The sequence below is a fragment of the Melozone crissalis genome, unplaced genomic scaffold (assembly GCF_028551555.1).
Source record: "Melozone crissalis strain CALT ecotype California unplaced genomic scaffold, PUWL_Pcris_2 ptg000016l_1, whole genome shotgun sequence".
In the NCBI taxonomy this organism is placed as follows: Eukaryota; Metazoa; Chordata; class Aves; order Passeriformes; family Passerellidae; genus Melozone; species Melozone crissalis.
Genome location: NW_026535794.1, coordinates 16,620,087 through 16,638,953, shown reverse-complemented (window position 1 = coordinate 16,638,953; position 18,867 = coordinate 16,620,087). Strand labels below are relative to the sequence as shown.

General features: G+C 37.6%; 1 protein-coding gene across 1 annotated transcript in view; it reads right to left on the bottom strand.

The window, feature by feature from the left end:
* The window catches only part of MPP7 (MAGUK p55 scaffold protein 7), a 143,611-nt gene that overhangs the window by 57,713 nt on the left and 67,031 nt on the right, over positions 1 to 18,867 (bottom strand). Inside the window, exons 5-6 of the mRNA XM_054273476.1 lie at positions 7,244 to 7,321; positions 2,213 to 2,293 (exon numbers count right to left, since the gene is read on the bottom strand). Coding sequence (XP_054129451.1) covers positions 2,213 to 2,293; positions 7,244 to 7,321 — 159 coding nt within the window. The remainder of the gene's footprint in view (positions 1 to 2,212; positions 2,294 to 7,243; positions 7,322 to 18,867) is intronic.

The window sequence follows — 18,867 nt, the reverse complement described above, 5'->3', positions numbered from 1 at the left end:
AAACCTGCAAAGTTATAAACACCTTGCTAGACCTGTCCCCTTACAGGATCAGACTTGTGGAGGCAGTGATGTAGTGCAGTAAACTAATCCTAAGGATCCTTCATTATGCCATAAACATTAGAGCAGAGCTTTAGGAAAGTGGAAGCTCTCCTGGCTCCAGCTAACATTGCAGTTATAAATCTGGTCAGGAGAGGAAAGTTTCCCCTGCAAAATAATGTACAGCCATATTAAGTCAATCCCAAATTAAGCCATATATGTTTTTAGATAAAGTCTATGGAACATCATTGGAAAAGATAGATCAATTATCCCAAGTAATTTCAAGGGTGTAAAAAAGAGCTGCTCTAGCCATCATTTTGTCCTAGGGATCTAGAACAAAACCAAGAAACCCTCTCTAACCATAAAACTAATAGCAGAGGGCTAGAAAAGCTTATGCAAGATACAGTATGAGCTCAGATACAACTGAAGGGACTAGGGTTCCTCTGGGGAGGAACTGGAAGTATTGAGGAAATGTCCTTCCTTTCCTTTTCTATCCAAGAGAGAGCAGGGGAGGTCAAGAGAAGAATCTCAACTACAGCCTCTGACTGAATGCAGCACAGTCACCTGGTCTATGTGACGGAGGAGGGAGCAGTGGTAATTTACCATCACTCTGAGCCATGTTTGCCATGACATGGCAGGGGGAGAAGACAATGGACAAGCAAAATACCTTGCACACCATCAGTTCTTACCCCTACATCACACAAAGACCTGCAAGGTGCCGCACAAACACCTGCAAGGCCCCTGCAGGGAAAGGAATTGTGTGCCTTGTGCGGGATTAGGCAGTCTGGCCATGCAAAGGGCTTAGTGCCCTGCAGCTGGGATCTCCCCCTGCAGCCAAGAAAGACATTTGCTAAGTTACTGCAGTTGTTCAATCACATTAACCACTCTGAAGGGAGGCACTTTTTTCCCTGAAATCCCACTAAGATTATCACATTGCCTTTCACTGCTACCAAGGAACAGACAGTGAGAGTGAGCGTGTGAGGGAATGAGTGAGAGAAAGCAAGAAAAGCAGAGGGAGAGACACAGTTGTGGTAAAGGAGCTGTCTTCAGGCTCAGCCCACCAAAGCTTCAGAAGTATGAAGCACATATGGACAATCATTAAGAAAATAGCTACAGTGAAGCTTAGGATCTCTGCAATTTCATCCACCAACAATTCCTCTTCTAATATGTCATTGCCATTACTTACCCCTTCAAAGAAAAGATAGCTTGTGGTTTTACAAACTATGGAAAAAGCATCAGTGCAAAAATCATCGAAAAGCAGGTGTAACTGATCTTTACAATTTTGTAGCACTTTGAAGATACCCTAGTTTCTCAGGTTTTGAGATCAGTAGCAACTGTCTTTAAAGGAGTTCCTTTCCACTCTGCAGTTTTCATTTCGACTTATCAACTGCTACATTTAGTTACCATTTCAATATGCATCTAAAGCACTAAGGTCTTCTTTCTCTTAACAATGGAAAAAATATGATCCTGTGCATCAACAATGATACATAAGGCAGGTTCTGACTAGATAGAAGGCAGTTTTCACTAGAAGGGTAATTAGGAATTGGAAGAGGCCACATGGAAGATTTATAGAATGCTTGTTCCCAGACCTTTATTTCCAAGACCTGATGGGAAAAGCCCTCAGCAACCTACTGTGAACTCGGTGTTGACCCTGCTTAGAGCAGAACACTGAACCAGACAACCTCCACCCAACCTCAGTGACTCAGTGATTCTACAGTCTACTGTCAGATAAAAGGTATCAAGTTCCTTGAAAACACCACAGAGAACCCCAGGAGTTTTATGAAAGTTTTCAAAATGTTTTTAAAAACATTATCCATCATGAATTTTGTCCTGAGTACCAGTCTGCACTCTTTATGCATGATGCAGTTCATATGATTGATCAATGACACCTTTTACTAAAAGCACAGTTGTAACAAACTTATGAAGCACATGCATTAAAAGATAGCAAAAGAAAAACAAATCATCTACTTTTAAAAATATCCTTTGCAAATAAGTGATTCCTTTTATAAGTACAAGTAACAGCATAATAAATGTTTCTTCATCACAGGTATTTCTGATTAACACTGCATACATTCTAACACAGTACTTGTTAAAGCAGACAAAATCACACACAGCCCAAGGAAGCTGATGCATACACCAATGCAGAATGCACTTTGCAGGTGCAACTCATCCTCACCTTGAGATTGGGTTTTGCAAGGAGTTTCAACAGCTCTCTGATCTCACTGCTCAGTGGTTTGCTCTGCAGCTCCTCAGCCAGCTGGGTGGGAGATTGAATCAACACAAAGACCATTAGCAAAGCGTTGTTTTACCCAGTGCATCAGTGACAACCCAGAATCTGTCTTGTTCAAGGTTCCTGCTTTCCAGCATGCTCAAACAGAAGCCAGCATGAAGGAAAACACCATCAATCACCATGCTCCTGTTTCTGGCCCTCAGTGGACCAGATTTAAGCCAGGCCTTTTGGCTCAGTTTAACACAAGTAATCATTTTTGGCAAAGGTGCAGCCAGATCACATTCTGATTTATAGCAAAGGGGGCAAATCCCAGCACTTCATTTAAGTGAATGGTCCTTTGCGTGCAGACAAAGAACTGCTTGTAAAAATGACTGGATCAAACTTTGACACTGTCTATAAAAAACAGTTTCGAATGAGGTGGTGAAATCCACTCTGCTTCCAAAAACCCACAGTAGCTGTGCTGTTTAGGACTGGGATAAGAAAGCAAAGTGCCCCTACAGTGCAAGCAATCTGAACCTTTTATTATGTTTACACATACACTGGAAGGAGCTTGTTAAACGTGAAGCAAGTTAATCATAATATAATTTATAACAGGTCATCAGCAATTCAAGCCTGTAAAATGCACAAACTGTGTCCTAACAACAAGATCAGTAATTTATGTTTGGTTATACTACAAAATTGTGGCTCGGTGAATAATAGAGCAGCAGTCTAACTTTTAATCCCATGGCTATTTGGCTCACATCTTGGGTTTTCTTATCATGCCCTTCTCAACTAATTTGGACCCAAGAGGCATATTTTACTGCAAGATTTTAGACTCAAACTATTTTTCCAGAAGAAAGAAAACCTAAAATGCATTTCTCAACACTGAACTTTGGTTTAAAATTCTGAAGCTACATGGCTCATAATGCATAACGTGACTTCAGATAATCACTTGTTTTCTTTGCATTAAATCTGTATAATAAAAATGTCTCAAAGGAAGATTGGCTATTTGCAGCATGTAATTTTATTTGTCTAACCTAATTTTTAATTTGTACTTTCATTTTGTGTACATTTTCAAGATAAATGGATGGATGTATATTTTGCATAATTATATATAATAGATAAATCTATTTGAAGAAGCCTTTATAGACATCAGACATTGTTTGAATACCTTTTTTTTTTAACCTTCAAATTAAACAGAGTGTCAAAAATTCATCATCTACCATCCTACAGAGTTTTAACCATAATTCATAGCTAAGAACATCCAGCAAGTATCTCTCGGTGCTAATATTAACAATGTTTGTGTCTTAATACCAAAATATTAGAAAACAATCTCTGTAGGTAAGGTCAGGATTAAATACTTTTAGACACAAAGCCAAATATTGAAGTAATCTGACTGCAATAGAGTCTGCATGCTGCAAAAGCCCTGCAAAGCTGAAAATATTCTGTGATGGGAATGACAGCAGGTCTATGACATGGGTTACCTTTGGATATCTTTTCATTCTTTAGATTATGCTGCTCATACTGGAAAATACAATCTATTAATTTTTGTTTCACTGATGGAGACAAGCAACCACTCAGCAGAATGACCATTTCAGCATTTCTCCCTCAGATTAACTGTGCACAAGTATTAACTCCAGCAGAACTGGTATTGGCTTTGGTGGTACAAATGCAAATGCACATACATAAGGTTTAGAACAGTGAGAAAAAATACTTCAATACTGCTTAAACAGACATTTTTATTTTACAATTTAGTAAATTTTTTTCAGAGATAAAATAATTCAAAACTTGTTTTCCTTCATGGGATTTATACTGTTTTCCAAATATTTTCATTAAGGTTTTAGGCACATTTAATACCTTGTGATAGAAGAGGAGGAAAAAGATTGAAAGACTAAATTGTGTTTTCAGATTAGCAAACAAATACCACCTCAGCTGGTCTGGACTTGATTTTTATTTGCTATTATTGTTGTTGTTGTTAAAGTGCTGAGATTTGAAACAGCTACCAGCAGCAGTACCTGGCATACTTGGGACACACTGACACAGAGAGATCTCCTACTGTGCTAAAGACTGCAGGAAAATCTGCCTGAAAACCTTCTCTATGATCTCTTGAGGGAACCACAACATTTCAAAAAGCTCTTTATGAAAAGCTGCCACTAAAGAGAGGGGAAGAAAAGCAAGGGAGAGGGCCAGATGTGCAGTGAGGCTGGTAAGGTGGAGAGCACCAAGGACCAGTCTTTAAAGTTTCTGAAGAAAGTTCTGAAACTTCTTTTGCCAGAACAGTTTTCTACCAACCTTGAGGCCTTATTTGCTGTATACAGCTATCCTGCCAGAGATAGTGTTGTGGTTTAGGAATGGTATTCTCCAATTTAGTACTCCCACTAAAACCATGCACCACTTTCTCTACCCTGTCCAACTGGAGGCTCAAATGTAAGATCACAGGATGAGGTAAGAACAATTTAATGGAAATGACAATGAGATAAGACAATGTACTATCCTGTATGTATGTACTATCACTAAATAAGTAATAGCAACATATTAATAACAAAAGGTGTAAGAAAATAAATTATTCATATGGAAAAACTCCCTGATAATACACAACGCCAGTTTGCTCTCTCCACCCCCTTTTCTTGACTGGAACAAACCCTTCCTTCCTGGGAAAGATCCCTTTCACAAACTCTGAACTGACATGAGGTGGGATGGAATAACCTCCATGTCCTAACCATGCCCTCTCCCAGCCAGTGCAAAAAATTAAAACTGTCCTGACTGAAACCAAGAGAGGTGTTTAGATCATTTGCATGAAATCATTGAGCCTTAAGTCAGACACTGCTGCTCCAAAATAAGAAGCAAACAGAATGTGTGATAAATTCAGCCTAAAAGTCCCTGAGGGAGAGGAGAGAGAAGGTATGGCAGTTGGGAATATGAAAATGTTTAGAAAAGCCTTGCCACAATTGTTACTTCTAAAATTGCTTTAAAAAATACCACAAGAATAAAAACACACTCCTTGAACAGTTGTATTTATGACAGCAGCACCTCAGATTTGGGTTTAAAATCAAGCAGGAAATATCTACTTGCTAATAAAAATATCACCTTCTTTAACTATAGAACAGTTACTATCAGTAGGAAGAGAAAACAGTAATTTAAAGGCTATTGAAATGAATGTGTATTTAATAACACACCATGTTAACCAACAAGCTCTCAAATCCCTGAAGTTGATAACCAGTCAGACAAACATGCCAAAAAATGAATAGCACTTTAAACCTGAAACTTCATGAGTTTGGGAGTTACAAAGCCCACTGCATGGAATTTTGCTTCCTCAAAATGTGCTGATAGCTACCAAAACATAGAAAATCCTGCAATGTGCTAGCCTGACTGCAGCCACCAAAGGACATCCTTACCCTATGAGATAGTGCCCATAAAAGCCAGTTCACCTACAAATAATTAATGAAGAAGCAGCCAGAGCATCCATTAAAAAGAAGCATCCATTAAATGTCTGCTCTACATTTAAAGTAGGCAGACGCCTAGACACAATCATGTCCCAACATGTACACTTAAAAACACCACCACATGTACATAATAGTACATTCATAGAGTTAAAAGCCCCAACCTGTCTAACTGAGGAGTGACAGAGTACTTAAATTTGGAGATTTCCAAAACTATACATTTTAAATGGGTCTGAACAAAGAATGAGATTGCTCAGCATTTCTAAAAGTATCAAAAACTAAGTTTTACATCCAAAAATAAGAAATTATTTTTATTAAGAATTTTAGCCCAGAGATCCATAACACAATTATTAGCAAGGATTATTAATATGTCAGCAAGAACTTAATGAAGAGAATTTCAACCAACTTTCTAATTTTCAAAATTACTATCAACACTATTCAAAGCTACATGAAGGTTAAAAAAATATTACTAATATATGCCTGATGTCAAGGCTAATGTATTATTATAGTTGGAATGTTATAGGCTATAGCTCTCCTCCTACTGAAACATGATGAAATTACCATGTATCCTTTTTTCAATAGTCTCAAAAAAGTCTAATTTAGTTTTTTGTTAAAATGCTACCAATCTAAATTCACAACTTTTAATCATACGTAAAATTTAAAAACCAGAATCTATTAATTATATAAAAAGATACTTAAGACTTTAAAACATCTATAAAGTATGTGAAGTTTCAAACATGCTGTATTGGAAATGGATCCTAACACATATTGCATTTCCCAAAAAGCAACCTGACATCATCAATTGCAACAAAGATTTCTGGATTTCACCTAAACCACAGTTTATTAAACATTTCTCTATTCTGGCCTACCTCAAGGTTCAGTCATAGTTTATACAGGTGTGTTCACAATTCATCTGAATCCTAGAATTAACCAAATAGCAAGAAATGTCAGGTTGGATTTTTTTCCTTGAAAATAAAAATTATAGTAACAGGAAATTAACTACTCCATCAATGCTGACCACTTTTACAATTTATTTTTTGGTTATGAAGGTAATTTGGAAGGCTCCAATATCAATAAATCACTACTGTACTTTTTCTTAAATAGTTTTGATTTTTTTCAACAAACCTCCATTCTAGGCATTTCATATGCTTCATTTCTGTAATATTATTTGTCATTTCTCGTGTTCTGTCAGCAGTGCTACTATCTCATTTGTCTTTATTTTTCCAAAGCATTCCTCTTGTCTGTGACTTTCTCAAAACACTAACAGTTGACAGGTTTTTCCCTCCCAGTAGAGTTCCAACCTGTAATTTTTATTGCTTAGTTACTAAAGCAGAACAAGAGGCTACCTAGATGCAATGTTTTTGTAACATACAAGTGAATAAAAATCAAAGTAATATCAGCAACAAGCCCAGTGGTGACAGAAGCTTTGGAAACCTTTGCAGCTTCTTCTGATTTCAGCTCAGAGGATTACATTCATATGTTTGCACTGTGAAGAGCTCTGCTTGCAGACAGTTTTTTAGTAGACTTGGTACCAGTGATCTCAGCAGGGGACACTTACATCATCTGCCAAGGCTGCTGCACCATGGAGTATGGGCATCGGGTTCTGTTTTTCATAATAATGCAGTTTTTCATGGATCTGGAAGACAATAGTACAAAGTGGTAAGTTTATTTGGCAGCATGAGAAACGGTACAGAATAACCCTGTTGAGTCTGTTGACTGTCAGTAACTAAACATCCTTATAGTAACCTACAGGCAGCAATCATGTAAATGCAATTCATCATCATCCTCTGTTGAAGTGCTAAGAATATGAAATCAGATGGAAAAAATGCTCAGTATGCAGACCAACCCACAGAAAAACTAAACATTTGTGATTTTTCTCTCCTGGCTTTCTCTGTCCATATTTCTAACATATTGCTGCAAGTATCAATTACATTTTATATTGCTGCTGAAAACACAAAGCATAAAGTGTTTATCCCCAAGATGGATATAAAAACCCCTGTAAATTATGATTTATGAGGTGAAATAATAGCTTGCCACCCACATCTTGACAGACAACTTGACGGAGCGGCTGCCATCATTAAAATAATTCAGAAACAAGGGCAAAGGAGTGCTAATATTAATTCTAACACATCTGAGAGAAGGAGGCAGTCCTTCAGCAAGCTAAGGTTTTTAATGAATAATTATCAACATTAAAGATGCACTGTGCTTTGGTTCTTCCTAAAAGGGATACACCATTATTTTAACACCACCCTGTTCCCTCCTCCACAAGTTATGCCTTTCAAATTTTTGATTTTTTTCTGTATGAATGCTTTTAAAACCAAAGTATTTTAAGACTTCTAACAAGTTTCTTTGTAGCTATTTCAGAATAGCATAAAAGACTATATTAAACATTCTACTTTATCAACATTATTTTTTTGAAGATACGTGGATATACAAATATCACTTAAAATCTAAAAAAAGAAGACATCAGTAGTCTGAACTAATGTAAATATACCCCATTCTTAAGATTTTGTGCTTTAGTTCTGCTGCTCTGAAGGAGGCATGAACTCCAGATGGTTGGAGGAGTGGCAGAAGGAGCTAAATCAGGGACTTCTGTGCTTGGCAAGGAGGGGAAAACGAGGTCTGGCAGAGGCCGTGGGGTGCAGAAATTGGCTGGGGACCCGCTCATGTCCTTGGGAAACAGGATTCCCAGTGATACCCAGCACTCCCCAGCACACTGCTGGGGGAGGAGCAGGACAGATACCAGACAGCACGGACAGATTTAAAGAGCAAGCAAACCACTCTTTGCACATTGAAACTGTTCAGAGTTGACCAGATCATCTCCATTTTGCACCAAATGTTCCTCCAGCCTTCCCCACTTCTTCCACACTTGCTTTTCTCTGCTTACTTCTCCCCCAGCAGCACTCACTCCTCTCACTGCCTAGGACCCTCTCACTCTAATTTACAGCTCATTCTTTAACCCCATTCTTTTTAATTTACACTGAACTTTCACAAATATGTCCATAACAAGATAATGCCATGTCAGTGACACTTGTGCTTGCTGGTTTTCCTGTTTTCTGCTATGCTTCATAACCCTAAGTCCACATCTGTTTTTCCTCATTTAGTCTGTACATTCTTCTAAGTGAAGAGCATGTTAATACAACATGGCATAGCAAGGTCTAAGTCTTGATTGATTCCTTCATCATTTCTGCAACCTTAACAAGACTATTTCAGTATGTCATTGGTTAAAGGATGCTGAAGTTCTGACATATTATGGTTAATTATGAAGGCACTACAGTCACTTAATTTATAAACTGTAAAATAATTTGTTCTCATCTAGAAACTACATGGAAAGCACTACTGTCTCCAGAAGATGAATCTGAATTTTGCATTGCTTATGTACACACTGTGTACTCAGCAATTACTGAGAGTAATTCATACTGGATTTCACAAAACTGTAAGTGACCAAACAACTTCATATTTCTAGCTCACAAAGCAGAGAAACTAAACAAAACAAGGAGTTGCAGCTCCCTGAGTTTGGCAGAAGTTTGTGATTTACTTGGACTGTTAACTTGAACAACTAAAAGGCATAGTAAATCAAAAAGTCTCAAACCCATAATTTTTTGATTGTTTCGATAACATCTTGATTTTATCCAGATTGAGCTTCTGTCAACTCTGAGGCCAGAAGCAGTAGTCTATATTACCCCCCAGTTTCTCAAAGAAAACAGAAGAGCCACTGCTGATTAAGCTGCTTTTATCCTGGACAACCTATACATATCTTTAACACTGAAATAAATAAAAGGAAAAAGTCAACCAAACAAAAAAAAAGTCGAGATAGCCTTGCTTAACCCATCTTTGAGAAGAATGTTACACAACTGTAAATTCATGCAACAAAAAATAGGTTTTCAAGATGGCACAGTGTAACCTGAACTTGTTATTGGCTCTATCTATAGCCAGAAATTGCAGAAATGACTGAAAACAAATTTTTATTTTCCTAAGAGTGGATATAGGATTCCAGTTAAGCATTTAAGGAAAATCATTTAGGTCATTAAGGTCAATCATTAGTGAGGAGTTGTGGAGAGTAACTGCCTAACCAAAAAAACCCAGAAGCTAAACAAGTAAGCAGGAAAATTTAATTGCTACTAGACAGTTCTGGGTATTTGCTTTTTTTACATCAGGTTGAAAATTTTATTAATTTACTGTACTAGCACTGTACTAGCAATAAAAGAGTTACTCTAGAGATAAACATTTCATGGTCTATGGTAACAGACACTGCAACTTCAGCACACTTCCATTCAAGATGCAATACAGAATGGGTTTTTCCCTCAAATATCTGATTTGACAGTAGTTTGCCTTCTTAGTTGAATCTATTTTTAAAATCAGATCATTAGATGACAACATCTGTCTTTCACATCTTTGTAATTTAAAGGATATACCTACAGAAATGAAAAACCACTGGTGCACCAAGATGCAATCAATGTGCAATACAGGGATTACCTTTCATATTAGTATAAAATTACCACATGCATCATAAAAACAGTTACCTCACACCTCTAACTTCTGGATCAGTAATGTATTCATAATGCATGCAGAACTTTTATATAATATATTCCTGGATGCAGTAACACAGAAGATTTAGAGCAACTCCACTGATAACGCAAAAATTTCAGGGAGGCAAAAATGTATTTTCAGACAACTCCTTCCCTCCTTGTGTCTAAAATTGTATTGCAAGATTATTTGTTCCGCAATTTCCCCCATAGATCACAGCACTGCTGACCAGCCTCTAATTCTTCATGCTGTATTTTTAGGCCTTTTTTGAAGACAAGTACAGCACTTGTCTTTTCCTACTCACTGGGCACTAGGTCATCTCTGTTGTCTTTCAAGAGTGACAGAAAACATTTGCAAGCTCACCTGGTAGCCTTTGAATCTGCCAGACTTCAGGGTGATGAATGACTGCATTTATGATAAACACCTTTAGAGAAACTACTGTGCACGCAGCCATATGCTTTGGCAACCTACCCACATGCTGTCTTTCAGTTAATTATTTTCCCAAATACACAATTGTTACATCGTGCTAATACATGCACGCCAAGCACTGCATTTCCAAATTTCAATTCTTATACAAATAGAATTTGAAATTTGAATACCTAGATTAAGTGACTACATTGCTGAAAATGAATAATGTCAAGTAGCCAAACACAGAAATGAAAAGCAAAACAGGACAAGGTGGTGCAAATAGTTCGCCCCTTTACAAACATCACTCAATGAAATTCAACTGTGATAGAAGTTAAAACCACTCTGGAAACCTTTCAGAGAAGTATGAGAGAGGATTCAAAAGTAGAAGCAAGAGCATTCACCTACTCAAGACAAGATGTGTCATATTTGTGGCCATGTGTCTGAGTTTCAAGCTAAAGAATTCTATTTCATACAAAAGGCAAATTTAGCTTCCAGTGTGATACTGCATGTCCAGTTACGCTAATACCATGGCCTTATTTCTACTAGAAACTTAAGCAATGTATGGAAAATATAGGAGTGTGTCGTGCTTAAAAGTAGGAAATATAGTACATCTGTTTCAAGTTCTTCTGACATTTACATGTAAAGCCTCAATGCCGAAAATCTCTTCACAGATGAGACCAAGTCTGTTAAAGCAAGAATTATATATTGTAAATAAAGCATAAAAAGCTGCTCTGCTGAACAGATAACTAAGTTGTGCGTGGGTTTTTTTGTTTGTTTTTTTTTATGACTACCTATTCTTTTCACTGTAGAGTAAGAACATCTATGAGGTTCTGCAAAAACTGACAATCTACTCTGACATTATGCCCCAAGAGGGAAAAATAATAATTTGCAAATTAATACCATTTTTGGCACACGTGTAAGCAAGAAAAATTGTTTCTGGATTTTCCCAGAGAGACTGAATTAAGCTTTCTATGATAAAGCACAGTAGAGTCCTCAGCCAGGACTATTTCAAAACCCAAGAGCTTTCTAAGTCAGAAAAATAAGAATCTTAAGTAAAGAGTCCTACAAAATAAGCTTAATTTCTCCTTTTAGATTTCTTCATTTCCATGTACAGTTCTAATATCATACGATTGAAAATAAAACAGGGAAGTGGGATAAGCATGTACCAAAGGTGCCAAAGAGTTAACAGAAGACAAACTTAGTCTTTTTGACAGAACAGTTGGCATAGGAAAAAAGTATATGTTAAAATACAATATGCAAACACTTGTAGCCCAAAAAGCACTGGCCATCAATGAGCCACACCAGCACATCAAGGACAAGAGCTGTCACACACATCATGTGAAAATGTTCTGCCAACCACACAAGGGTGTCACCAGCTACTCAGACATGTCAACACCTCTGTAAGAGCTTTTTTTATGGTAATGACACCTTCCTGACAGGAGGTGCTGAAGAGGATCTTGTGAGCATGTGAATATCTGCACTGACCATCATTCTGGGGCAGACAGCAATTCTGGACCAGAGTACTTCTCCTTTTGAGAAACATCAGAAACTCACACCCTCTTATGAGTTGTATAAACATTCCTTTACTTGGGTTTCATTTCATGAGATGAGATATCACTCAGCATAAAGATACTGTACCTGCAAAATTCGTTTCAGCACCACATCATACACATTTCTGGGGTTTTCCTCTGGACTATCCTAGTCTTGCCTGCTGAATACCCATTAGCAGCCAATGTGCTTGCTGACTTTCAGCAGAAAGGAACCCATTTCATATCCTGGACTGCTGATGTAAAACCAAAGCAGACAAAGTTGAGAAGATGGGAAATTGCTTTAAAAAATGCACTAGTGATCTGAACTAGAATGTCACTATGAACACACACACAAACCATCAAGATGAGTCTAGAAGACAGGCATTGAACATATTGTTGCAGGAAGCCCGTAACAGCTGGGAGAACATCTCCTCTAACTGCTCTCTTCGTTGTATTTTTCGTCATATATTGACTGCAAGAGTGTCTGAAAGCAAAGCACTGACAAAAGCCAGGCAGCTGCTGCATTTATTGGCTTAGTCCCTTACACGGATGCATAATGGAAGACTTTTGTATGCAGAGAAGCTGTTAACTGTCCACCAAAGTTTCAGGTTCATGGACATTTGCGAAAATTTATTTAATTCCACTAATGGCACCACTACAAAGTGCTGCTACTACAAAGAAGAAACCACAGCAGATTAAGAGAACGAAAAAAGAAAGCAAAAGAAAAACTGTTGAGGGAGGAGTAAGCGCTAGTTTTGGCTTAATCTGCAGTTCGTGTTCTGCATCTGAAATACCTGAAGCAAGAGAAATCATTCCAAGGCACTCATGACCGTAAAAGACACACTTGTGAACAGTTCCAACATTTACACAGTGAGATTTCAAGACAGGAATTAGGGTTTTCACTAATAGTGTGACCTTAACTCTGGGATTTAGACTCTTCAGGTCACTGTCTAAATTTACCAACAACTTTGAGTCAAGGTAAAATAAATAAGCAAGAACAAAAAATATAAATTATGGGCTACCATGAAAACAAATGAAAATAACTATTAAAACCATTCAGAAATTATAATTACACACTCTCAACTCTGCAGAAAGAGAATACCTATTTTGCTTGATGAAGAATTTTAATTAAAAGATTGCTTAATTCCCTTCCTTTCTCCATCCAGAACGATACTGTATCACATGAAAGTAACAGAAAAAGTAGCCAACTCTTTGATTTACCTTTATCATTCAGTGGGAAGCTTTGGCACACTAAGGAACTTAAATACATGAACAACTCTGCAGAGCTATGGCATGATGAACACAAGGTGTAGGAAAACCTAGAACACATACAGCCTTTAAATCACATTCTAGTCATACAACTGAACTGCAGCTTGAGATAGAATACTGCTAAGAAATTAGCATCGTGTATTTTAGAAAGCAGAAACAAAACAGAAATTAATCAATCATAGCTAACTATTCAAAGTTTGCAATAAGCATTTCAATCCCCATAGTAACATTAAATTGCCTCAAATATAAAATAAGTGATTGCAGAAAGACCTCTGAGAGAGTGTCACAAGAATCAAAGTATGCCTCACAAGGCTTTTAGATACTCAGAGATCTTCATTTGCGCCCAATTTGTCACAGTAAAAAGTTTTAGCACAAGAGATGAGTAATTCTCCTTTAAACCTTTTTTCCAAAAAGCAGAAGCATGAACAGTGGGATGGGCCTGTAGATCTGTGTCTCAGGGCTATGTCTTGTAATATTTCTAATTTAGAATTTCCTGTATTCATGCTAGTGTCACCAAAGAATATGAGAGAAAATGAATAAATACCTCCACTATGCTCATACATACCATGAGTTCCCTTTAGCTGAAGACCAAAGAGAGCCTTTAAAACTGAGGCACATTAATCCAGCACTGCCAAGTCCACCACTAAACCATGTCCCTCAGTGCCACACCTACACATCTTTTAAATATCTCAGGGATGATGACTCAACCACCTTAGGGGGCAGCCTGCTCCAGGGCTGGAGACCACCCCTTAGTGAAGAAATTTTTTCTAAAATCCCACCTAAACCTCCCCTGGTGTAACCTGAGGCCATTTCCTCTGGTCCTATTGCTTGATACTTGGGAGAACAGACTGACCCCAGCTGGCTACAACCTACTTTCAGGTAGTTGTAGAGAGCATAAGGTCTTCCCTGAGCCTCCTTTTCTCCAGGCCAAACTCCCCCAGCTGCTCCTCATCAGACTTGTGCTTCAGACCTTTACCCAGCTTTGCTGGCCTTCTCTGGACATGCTCCAGCACTTCAATGTCCCTCCTGAGTTGAGGAGCCTAGTACTGAATACAGAATTTGAGGTGCAGCCTCAGCAGTGCTGAATACCAGGGGGTGATCACTGCCCCGGTCCTGCTGACCACACTGTTGATGATCCAGACCAGGATGCCGTTTTTGGCCGCCTGAAACCTTGCTGGCTCACATTCAGCTCAGGTCAGCCAGCACCCCTGGGTCCTTTTCTGCCAGGCAGTTTTCAGCCACTCTTCCCCCAGCCTGTAGCACTGCAGAGGTTGTTGTCAGCCTTGATGCCCTTGTCCCGATCATTGATAAAGATATTAAATGGAACTGGCCCCAGTACCAAGCCCTGGGGAACACCACTGGTGACCAGTGACCAGGTGGAGGTAGCTCCGTTCACCAACACTCTCTGGGCCCAGCCATCCCGAGTTTTTTGCCCAGCAAAGAGCACACCTATCCGAGCCATGGACAGCCAGCTTCTCCAGGAGATGCTGTGGGAAATGTTGTCAAAGGTTTTATTCATGTCCAGGTAGACACATCCACAGTCTTTCCCTAATCCAATATGCAGGTCCCCTTGCCACAGAGGGAGATCAGATTGGACAAGCAGGATCAGCCTTTCCTCAACCCATGCTGGCTGGGCCCGATCCCCTGGGTTATCCTGCAACTGCCCTGTGGTGATCAAGACAATCAGCTTTGTGACCTTCCTAAGATCTGAGGTCAGGCTGACAGGTCTCTAGTTCCCTGGATCCTCCTTCCAACCCCTCTTACAGATGGGTGTCACATTTCCTGACTTTCAGTAACTGGGACATCTCCAGTTAGCCTGGGCTGCTGGCAAGTGATGGAAAGGAGCTTTGTGAGCACTTCCGCCAGCTCCCTCAGTTCTCTGGGGTGGATCTCCCCGGCCCCACAGACTGGGGTGTGTCTAAGTGGTGTAGCAGGTCACTCACCACTTCCTCCTGGATTACAGGCCTTCATTCTGACCCTGTGCCTGTCTTCCAGCACAGGGGTTGGGAACCCACACAACTGATCTTACTGTTAAGGACTGAGGCAAAGAAGGCATTAAGCACCTCAGCCTTCTCCTTGTTCTTTGTCACGATGTTTTTCCCCGCACCCACTAAAGGATGGCAATTCTCCTTCTCCATTTGTTGCTAAAAGGAGGTAATACAGTAATAGCATTTGCTATTTTATTTTTGCAATGGTAAGCAAAACAGATTAAATACTGGCTACAAACACAGTTATTCATGCAGAGCTTCTAAAAATGTTTATTTTACTTTTTAAAAAATTCACTTTGAATTCATTGTTCCTTGTACAATAAAATAAAGGTCCTATTATATGAGATTTCACAGACTTCATTCAAATGGGTCTTTTTTTGTCAGTAATAGGCAAAGGTTTTGATGACTTTGCTTATAGGAAAAGGGTCCCTAGATAGACAGAGGAAGTTCAGACCAAAGCTAAACAAGTTGCACTTGCTCCAAAATAAATTTCCCTGCCCCTTTAGAGCCAAACAGTCTACATGGCTACTGTATACAGTATTTTCAAAATTGTTTTTCTGTACTTTTAACCCCAATTCCAAAGGAAGGAGCATCAGAACAATTCCAAATTTGAATGAAACTCTTTTATGTGAGCTAAGGACATGAGGTCCTTGAACAGAAAGAACAGAACATCAGACTTTTTTCCTTTGAAACAAGCAGTCTTCAAACTGCAGTCCGTAGATGCTAAAGATCCCTACAATTTTAATGCACTGTGCTTCATAAATACAGTCTCAAACAAAATCTGGGGAATAAACCCATCATGTCCCAGTCTCAACAGTACCAGTCCAAATTTGATAAAAGTATATAAATTCTCTTCTCCAAAAGTACACACAGACCTGTTGTGTAAACACACATTAAAATTGGTAAAGGTTTGAGGGAAATATTTCATTAGAGCAATACTGAACTCAGGATTCCAGGTCTCAAATTGCTCTTCCCAGATTATGGCCCTTCTGTCTATAAACTCCCACTTTGATGCTCCCTCCTCCTCCCCTCAGTATTATTACTTTATTAAAAACACTTTTCAAATTGAAACATTCAGATTTAAATGGAAGACAGAATTTGAGGTGGACTCATGTAAGTATCGATTTTTCTCCCTTCCTTTCATTAAGAAAGTGATAAGGGTACATCATTCACAACACAATATACCAAATCTTTCATTAAAGATCCTGACTCAGCTCTCAGGAAATTTTGTGCAGCACTGCAGACAGAGCAAACTGAACATGCACAGAGTAAAACTCTCAGTCATATATAAAAGACTGCAAGGTTCAGTGGTAACAGTACTTAGAATTATAACAATTTTTTATACAAAGATTTATAAGCACATTACCAAAGGAACTAAGCATCAATTTCCTTATCAACAAAAGGAAGACAATGACTAATCACATACAAAAAGTGTATTTAATTTGAAACCAATACTACTACAATGACATCTCTTTAGAAAAAAGTACGGTAATCTTACATTTTTTGATATTTCAATTACTGATAGTGACACACATACCACCAACTGCAATATTTGTTTATATGTCAACTATATCAGGAAATCTTTATTTCTAAGTGACTTTTAAAATATACTTTTACTTAATGCAAGCAAGAAAGGAGTTGTAAGTCCCACTGAAGATCTTCAGTGTTGAGGAAGAGCACACAGAAAAGTTGCATAGTTATAACAAAATAGAGATGGAAACAACATTTACTGCAATAATCAAATAGCTGTTTGTATAATGATTCTAAATAAAAACTTGATGAAAAACATTGAATTCAAGACAATAATGAACTAAAAAATAGTTCAAATAAAAGTTAACAAATAAAAAAAATTTAAAATAAAAATTATCAGAAAAAGACAAATACCTGTCTCTATTATTTCAATCCTACCTTCCAAAAATAAACTTTGGGTTTTGTTCTTTCTTGAAGGGTATCTTTCATTTTCTTCACTGAAAAATCTTCTTTTCAGGTATCACCTGACTGTGTCTAAGTAACACAACAAAGACTTACAAAATGTGTGCCTAACTAATTTGAATTACTATGTATAACAAATAATCCAAAGAACTGATCTAAAACATCAGAAATTAAAAACTTCAAGTCTTTGTATTGGTCAGATTTTAAGAAATATAAAGGTTTCTTCAGCTTTATAGCAAACATTTTTTTAACAGTGCAAATATAATGTTACTGTTTTATGTAAAGAAGTGTTTCTCCTTTTAAGGTCTGGTGTTGGTTTTAAATTTAAAGATCTTTATGAATTTGAGAGGAGGTTTTTCCTAGAAAAATCAAAAAAATATAATCACTCTTTGATCCTGAATATCAGATTTGAACACTTCAAATAAAAAAATATCTAAAATAGGTATGCATAACTATACTGATAAATATGAATGCAAAAAGGAAAGAAGCAAGACTGGAGAGGCTGCTGAAATGTAAAGAACAAAGATCACATCAACAGCTGACTGCACTTTAGAAACTATCATTTTCTGAAATACTTCTAAGCAGAAAACATACAAACAACAGGACTCAAATTACAGCTGAGGGTCACCTGGGAAAACAGCAATCCTGAACTTTTCATGACACGTGATCGAGTTTGATTATCTGCAGCTTTAAAAATCCAAAGCAATATTCCATTATTTCGTAGTGCTTTATGCCGGTATGTTGGTTAGCAAAGAAAGAGCCATAAAGTGAATTCAAACAAAAATTTACAATATTTTCTGTGCCAATACTAATAACCATTCATGTTACATTACTCCCAAAGTTCGAGTCAGAGGACTGAAGAAGTAACTTGCTAAGATTATGGAGAGAGTATGTTTAAAAAAAATTAAATTAAATTAAAAGAGCACTTTTCCAAATACAAAGGTAACAGGACAGGTCTTAAATGAACTGTATGGTCCTGCTTTGTCAAACAAATACAGTAGAAGAAGAATCTTCAATGTGAGACAGAACTTAAAGATTAGAATTGTCTTTGCAAATCTGCTAAGAAAGTATAGAAACACTGTGCAGTAAGAGCAGGTCCCCAGTTCACTGCTAATAAACTTCCTTGAAACTAAGTTTAGGATTTAATTTAGAGGCTAGAAACAAAACAAGTATGTGCCTAGATTTAATACTTACCTCAATAATGCCTCAAATGTCTCAATGTTTTCTTTCAAAAAACACCTACACTTATATAAACATTAAAAGGATCTAATTCACCCACAAGAATGTTTTTATCTATAAATGTTCTGCTTTGTAAATTTCATTTCTTCTGATACTACTGTTTTTAAACATCACAAATTCAAACTGATATTTTCATTTCATTATGCACAACAAAATTTCCAGACTTTTTCCAAAAGAAAGTGACTTCCACTGTTCTGTTAACGATGTAAATCCAAAGGAAAGAACTTTCCTAACCCTGCTCTCCAAATAAACACAATTCCAACAAAACAACAGCTAAACTACTCGTTTGA